This window comes from Toxorhynchites rutilus, chromosome 1, assembly GCF_029784135.1.
Source record: "Toxorhynchites rutilus septentrionalis strain SRP chromosome 1, ASM2978413v1, whole genome shotgun sequence".
NCBI classification, from domain to species: domain Eukaryota; kingdom Metazoa; phylum Arthropoda; class Insecta; order Diptera; family Culicidae; genus Toxorhynchites; species Toxorhynchites rutilus.
The window spans coordinates 10,438,701-10,446,122 of record NC_073744.1 but is presented as its reverse complement, the minus strand read 5'-3'; the positions used below and the strand labels follow the sequence as shown (position 1 = coordinate 10,446,122).

General features: G+C 42.4%; 1 protein-coding gene across 1 annotated transcript; it reads left to right on the top strand.

The window, feature by feature from the left end:
- Positions 1-385: 385 nt before the first annotated feature.
- LOC129761808 (uncharacterized protein C14orf119) lies at positions 386-2,456 on the top strand. The gene is made up of 2 exons (XM_055759586.1): positions 386-1,282; positions 1,601-2,456. Exons 1-2 carry the CDS (start codon positions 1,046-1,048, stop codon positions 1,841-1,843), a joined length of 480 nt encoding a protein of 159 aa, XP_055615561.1. The 5' UTR covers positions 386-1,045; the 3' UTR covers positions 1,844-2,456.
- Positions 2,457-7,422: the final 4,966 nt, after the last annotated feature.

Here is a 7,422-nt window from a genome sequence, read left to right as displayed (position 1 = left end):
TGCAGTAACTGACTAGACCGACTCGTATGCTTACTCGCACCGTCTGAACCCGGCTTAAGTAGCTGCACTGCAGTAACTGACGAGACCGACTCCTATGCTTACTCGCACCGTCTGAACCCGGCTTTAGCTAACTTGCACTGTACTGTTACTTCAACGACTTCAACTGGTCAAATTTTTCGTTTATCTCTAAATAGGCTTTGGTTCCTAGCTCATGCTCACCTTTTTGAAACAATCTTTCTAGCTGTCATGAATCCATACGAAAACAGTCGTACACAATGGGGTTCAACATCAGCCAGTGGCGAGAGCAAACAAAACGTATGCGGCAATTTGAAGAGAAAGAAGAGAGCGAGCGCCACTCGGCAAAACAACACAACTAGTTCCATTCTTCCGCTCCAGGTGATTTCGGTATCTCCTCCCGCTCGCAGCATCCGACTCGCAATCATCGCATTTAACATCGTATCATAACGACGGATGGAGCGGAAAAAAAATGAGAGCGAAATCCAGTAAACAGTAAAATAACACACGTACACGACCTAGCCAAACCAACCTCATGCGCTCTCACAGATCAGCTCAGCCTCTGCCTCTGCCTCTGCCCAGTGTGATGTGATGGAAAGGAAGCAAGAAAATGCATTAGTTCGTGAGTGAGGTGTGCGATTCAAAACAAAGCTGCTAAGTTTAGAATAATAATGAATATGATAATACGGTATAATCGGGTTGATTAGACATCACATGGCAACCTGCAGTCGATTTCACATCGAACGAATCAACATTCGGCCAGGAAGTGAATAGAAAGTGCCAAGAAATCGCGATCTAATCAATTATCACCCTCAATTATTGAATTGCAAGCTGATTCGCAGCATCAGTGGCATATCTAGTATAAGTAGCACGAGAAGAAGAAGGGAAAAACGCAGCTGTAAGACACGTACAGTTACTTTCGAAGTCGAGCCACGGACAGAGACGGTGACAAAAAGTCCAAAACGAGAAACCGGATAGATTGGTTGGAACGGGTTCTGGGGTTCAAACGGGCGGTGCATAACCAGACGGGATGTCATCGGGAGGCGCACTCGGGAGCGGTTACAATCTAACAGTCGACCGGGAGTTCCGATACATTGTCCAGTGGTTCACGGAATGGAGTGATTTCCAACGGGAAGACTTCATCCCCGTGCTGGCTTCGTATCTGGCGAAAGCAAACCCCAGCGGAGTTGTCTATGTGAACGGTATCATTAGCGGGATAGCGAACATCAGTGGGGAAGACAAACCGATGAGTCTGTTCCAGTGTAGAGTGAGTGTGCTAAGTAAATAGAAGATTATGATCGCGCGGACGTATGCACTTTTTCCTGCCTTCATCGATGGCTGTTTTATTGATGCCCGTAAAGATAGTAATAATGTTCATTCAATCATTGCGCGACGTTATCAGAAGGTTATCAAACGGCACTTCTGTGAATCTGTGCAATTGGTGTAAATTAGAAAACGAAGTTGAGATAACAATTCCAATACACCCTCAAAGATCGATACGATTGGAAGTCACCCACTATTATAATAACAATTGCAAAAGCTCATGTTAATGGATCAATATTCTTTTCTTGGTAATCCAATCCAGGTAAAGCTATTCAACGAATGGACTTCCAAATGGCCTGAATCCAACCGCGACAAACTGCTGGAACGGTTAGCCGAAATCGATCCGGAATTTGCGCGGCAAATCCAGCTGGAGCTCTCCGGTAGGAGACAGAGTATTACTCAGGGAGACCCAGCACCAACAGAATACGGCAGTGTGCAAGTACCACTTGATGTAACGAGTATTGAACACGCCGCACCGGCGGTCACCGGCGACGGAGAGATCTAGATATAGGGCCCGAGGAAAGAAAAACGGATGCCGTTTATTTTCAAATATCCCTCAGATTTATGGGATATACACTGAATCCATATCTGTTACGGTGTAATCATGTTTTTATTTATTTTTTCGTCAACATTCCATAACATACAGAGCAAATGACTATACGAAGAGAACGACCAGGAATATGTTAAATTAATTTATTTCTACTGATTAGTATTAGCATGGGAAGGAATCTGGGAATCACCTATCGCATTCACAAAATAGCTACAATGATTCAATTCAATCGACAAATCAGAATTGCATTCGAAGACAGATAACATATAATAATAAATATGTAATATTTATGGATTTTGTAGTTGCTAAACGATTCTGAAGCAGTTTAGATTTTGCCATACGAAGGTATCAACAGGAAGACGTCCTCTAAGGAAACAACAAAGACAACCCATAAATTGTTCTGAACATATACACATTCTAAGGTTAATGGTAGCGCAAAGCTTCGATTGCAGTAACTGAATCAACTACACTTTGTTGCCAATCAAGCTTGAGTGTGAATAATAAAATAAAACAAGACACGAATTAAAAGGGCGATAGCGCCAAATGTACACACATTGGCTTATTCCTTCATTCCACGCAACTAGGAAATCCTTCTCAGTATTCGGTAAGTGGTTGCTGGGAATCATTGTCATGGACAATTGCCATGAGACTTGAGCTCATTAAGTATAATTCAGGTAGGTTCATGGGGTGAAGCGATTAAACCAGCTGCAACACGAAGAATCTACCGGGTTTTCGTAAATTAATAAACTACATACATAACCTATGCAATGTACCGGTTCAGACCGGTTCAGTAATTGGTAGTTCCAGGGCCCATCCGTGAACCAACGAAAACGGCCTAAGACTTATCGACTCCGCTGCCTCCACGACCATGGTCATACGTAGAATCTTCTTCAGACAGAAACACAAATTGACCACGTTTTGATCGACGGTCGCCACTTCTCGGATATCATCGACGTCAGAACCTATCATGGCGCTAACATTGATTCAGACCACTACCTGCTGATGGCCAGACTGCGTTGTAAACAATCAGTCGTCAATAACATAAGGCACCAGCGCTCACCACGGCTCCACCTACGACGACTACAGGAGCCGAACGTTGCTGCAACATACTCGCAGCGTCTGGAAGCTGCGTTACCGGGGGTAGACGAAACATGATGCTGCCCCCCTCGACGAATGCTGCGACATCTTGACAGCTGCAATTAACAACACAGTAGGGACCGCCATCGGGAATGAGCAACGAGAACAATGCTGCCACGAGCGGCTCGACAAAACGTGGAGCGATACAGACTGAAGCGAAGGCAGTAGGAAGGAATTTCTTTCGGGAAAAAAGCTCCGCCTGGAAGAGAATGAATGTGAGGAGATGGAATTGCTTTATCGTTCTCGGGAATCGCCGGAAGTTCAAACAAACAAACTAAACGCCTCGCATAAAGGCTTCGTGCCACCGATTTAAATGTGCAGGAACAAGAAAGGAAGTATCTTGACGAACGAACGCGAGGTGATCGACAAGTGGGGGCAGCACTACGATGAACACATGAACAGCGCGCAGACAGGAGACCAAGCCGACGTTGCGGAGGACTACACCGGTGCAGTGAACAACGACAACGTCCCATTCCCGACGATGGGTGATTGTAAAAAGGCCATTAATCAGCTAAATAACCACAAAGCAGCTGGTAAGGATGGTCTCACAGCGGGGTCCGGTGAAACTTGTAGAGTGTATGCACCGTTGGATAGTCAGGATCTGAGACACAGACCAGCTACCGGAGGAGTGGAAGGTCTATCGCCAATAGTAAGTAGATTCGTGGGATGTTATCAGGCCGGATTCATGCTCGGTTACTCGACAACCGAACAAATTATTACAACGCTGCAGATCCTTCTAAAATGCCGTGAGTACCTACGCACAACATCTTCGTCGATTTCAAGGCCGCATATGATAAATCGACGGATGACTGACTGATTCAGGCAACGATGAACGGTGTGCGAATCACAGGCAATCTGTCGGAATCATTTGAGACTCACAGGGGACTTCCACGAGGCAATGGACCCTTCTGTCTGCTCTTCAACGTAGCGCTGGGAGGTGTTTTGCGGAGAGCGAACTTCAACATGCGGGGCACAATTTTCAACAAGTCGAGTCAGTTTATCTGCTTCGCCGATGACGTGGACATAATCGGAAGAACACATGCGACGATAGGGGACTTGCATACCCGACTGAAACACGAATCAGAGCTGATTGAGCTTGGGATCAATGCGTCCAAGACTGAATACATGCAAGCAGGTGGGACTGATCACAACAGAATTCTTCTTGGCAGTAGTGTTGTGATCGACGGCGACGAGCTCGAGGCGGTAGAAGAATTTGTCTACCTTGGCTCGCTGACAACAACTGACAACGACAACAGCCGTGAAATTCGAAGACACATAGTCAATGGAAGTCGCGATATGGGCTCCACAAATCCTTAAGATCCAACAAACTCGGACCCCATACGAAGTGTACCATGTACAAATCCTTAACTCGACCGGTTGTTCTCTATGGAAGAATTCTCGATAAGGACTCACAAGCACTTGGCGTTTTCGAACGTCGAGTTCTCAGAAAAATATTCAGTGGTGTACAGGAAAACGGAGTATGGCGAAGGAAGATGAACCACGAACTGGCGCAACTCTACGGCATACCCAGCATCCACAAAGCTGTAGCGTGGTACTACACGCTACCAGTATTGTAGATCCCCTCGTTTCATATATTTGAAATCCAGATTCAACACAACTCACTTGTGTGAATCTGAGTTCTTCTCTTCAGAAGTGTGTGTCTTGGATGGACGGCAATGAGAGTGCCATTCTTTTTTATGTTGCTACCCAGCAAACATTAAGTCGTATGTATAGCTATAATTGGAGGCGATATACATACAACCAAGACACATTTGTATGATATATGATGCAGATAACTAGCATATACACACAAAAGTGGAGGCGATATACGTATATGCCATATTTTGTACGCATATAAAGCCGTATATTACGATGTGCGATGCTTTTTGGACTGATATGCGATTTGATACGACAACGTCACCACTCAATCCATCGATGTAATGGAAAATCGTGTTTATGCATTTTATGCGATTTTAGATATATACGATCGATATTTTGATTGATATTTTATGCGATTGTGATTTGATACGAAATTATATGTGACTTATCATGTGCGAAGTTATACGATTTAATGTTTGCTGGGTAATCATGTTGAGTGCCAGATGTGACTCTGCGGCTCAATTAAGCCATTACAAGTGTACAAGAACTTGATCCAAATGGCATGACATTTTCTAGTCCATCTAGGTTTGTCCCGAAACGGGAAGGAAACGGGGAGGAAACGCAATATTTTGGATTGGAATTCTTTGGAAGTTGAGATATCTGACGAATGAAATTTCATACGCTGAGCCGATACAGTATCAAAAATGGAAATCATTTGAATATCGAACAAAACGGTTTCATTTAATAAAATTCAACTTCGACAACCGTGGAGGCGATCTGGCGTAGTGGTAACATCCATGCCTCTCACGCTAAAGGTCACGAGTTCAATTCTCACTCCCGACATTCTTCCAAAAATGGAAGTAAAAAGTGACGAACCAGCCAAATGAGTTGAAAATCACTATAATACAGATAAAAAAAAAAAAAAAAAAAAACTTCGACAACCATTTTAATGGTTTATTAGCACTTTCGTGTACTGCCGTTCTACGCATAATTGTCCCACGGTTCATAGGGATTGCATAGAACATAGTACAGTTATGCGTAGAACGGCAGTGTATCGGATTTAGTATCACTGAGTATGGTACCGGAAAAAGCACTCCGAAGGGTGCAAACCCACATCACACTTCAAGCAAATATACGTCATATATCGGTTGCAATACGCACACCTTTGTTGGATTCGTGTTAATGAAATGATTTATTCCGTCAAACCTAACTTCCGATGACTTCGAGTGTTTAGGCTTGATCTGGATTAACTCGATCCTTGCTGGATTTATGTCACTCATCCGAATTTAAGGTCATTTTTTCCCAGTGTCTGGCTCTTCGCTTCTTGCTGCTGCCCGAGGAGCATTCTTGTGATTGGCCTCGTTCAATGTTGCTCTCGGCATTCACTTGTTTGCCAAAACTGGAAGGGCGGTGGACGGCCCTATCTCCAGCATCCACATCGCTGTCTCCACTGCTTGGGGACACGATGACAAAGTCAGTATCATTTGTTGACACTAGAAAGCGTTCATTCAGATAATTGTACAGCTCCGCCGGATTATCGGGAAGCTGATATATCTGTGATATTCCATAAAACACCGATAAATCTTTTATGTGAATACGCCTAACAATCGCTCACATTCTATCTTTTATACGTATCAATCAGAACTCTCTTTGTTTACCAATACCTCATCAGAGCTACACTCTAATTCAGGATACCGCATCCTCCCCCGACAGTAACAATAATAAGAATAGAATGTAATCTAATCAATGGATGCAATGCCCAGACTTTCGAAAGGAATATTTTCGATTCTTGTATTCTTGTTAACTAAGTTACCGCAATATCTTTCGTATCATCAAAGTTTGTTTATTCTGTTGATAGATATGCCTCATCCTCCGGAAGCACAAAAAATGATCAATGAACAAAGTATGTCTGGAGTGTGATATTGGAAAAAAAATTATCATTCTTCCTATTGATTATTTATTGTTTTAATTTGGAAAATAATGTATTGATATTTTGAACTGATTCTATGATTTTTTTGTTTTTTTGGCCTTGGGCTAGACCCGACTCAATATGGTGAATCTATAGATTTTGATATTACTACAAGCTGGCCTTGGGCTTTACCCGACTCAACTGTTTCACATACAATGATTCTGGCCTTGAGCTGAACTCGACCCAGATCTAACCAAATATTGGCCTTGGGCTGAACCCGACTCAATATAGTGTCTTAATAGTATTTAATATAACTAAAAGCTGGACTTGGGCTTTACCCGTCTCAACTATTGTATCTTAAAATAATCTGACGTAAGATCCAACTCAACTGTTCAGTTCACAAGATTCTACGTTTTAACAATACTATTTATTCTCTTGTTCTAAATTTTATGAAATTTTCACACAGCCAACCATATAGTTTGAGAAATTTTATACCATGTGTTCTGTCATACTAGCAAATAAATATACCGTAGTTGCACAGCGTATGAACTTCATACGCTCAAAAGTAAACATAGATTTTTTGCGGTTTCATAATTTCGGATTTTTCGGATTTTTTGCTAGATATCATTTTTTACACTCGTCTAGTAGTGTTGTGTCACAGATTTGAGCAATTTAGAATCATTTAAGAGGTAAAACTTTGATAAATTTATGTTTACTTTTGCGACTTTGCAAGCAAGCACAACAAAACAACAAAAATGACAGATAAAATGACACTGAGACAAAAAAACACTCTTAAATTGTCATGTGGTATCATTTAAAATGCGCTTAACACTTTAATTTCATCAAAAACAGTTTTTCAAAAACGGGCAATTTTGCGTATCAAATTTCA

What these genes read in the sequence shown, in the direction of transcription:
- LOC129761808 (XM_055759586.1), top strand. Translation starts at nt 1,046, where the DNA reads ATGTCATCGGGAGGCGCACTCGGGAGCGGTTACAATCTAACAGTCGAC. An exon ending in TGAGTCTGTTCCAGTGTAGA is followed by an intron (nt 1,283 to 1,600) that starts GTGAGTGTGCTA and finishes AATCCAATCCAG; the next exon opens with GTAAAGCTATTCAACGAATG.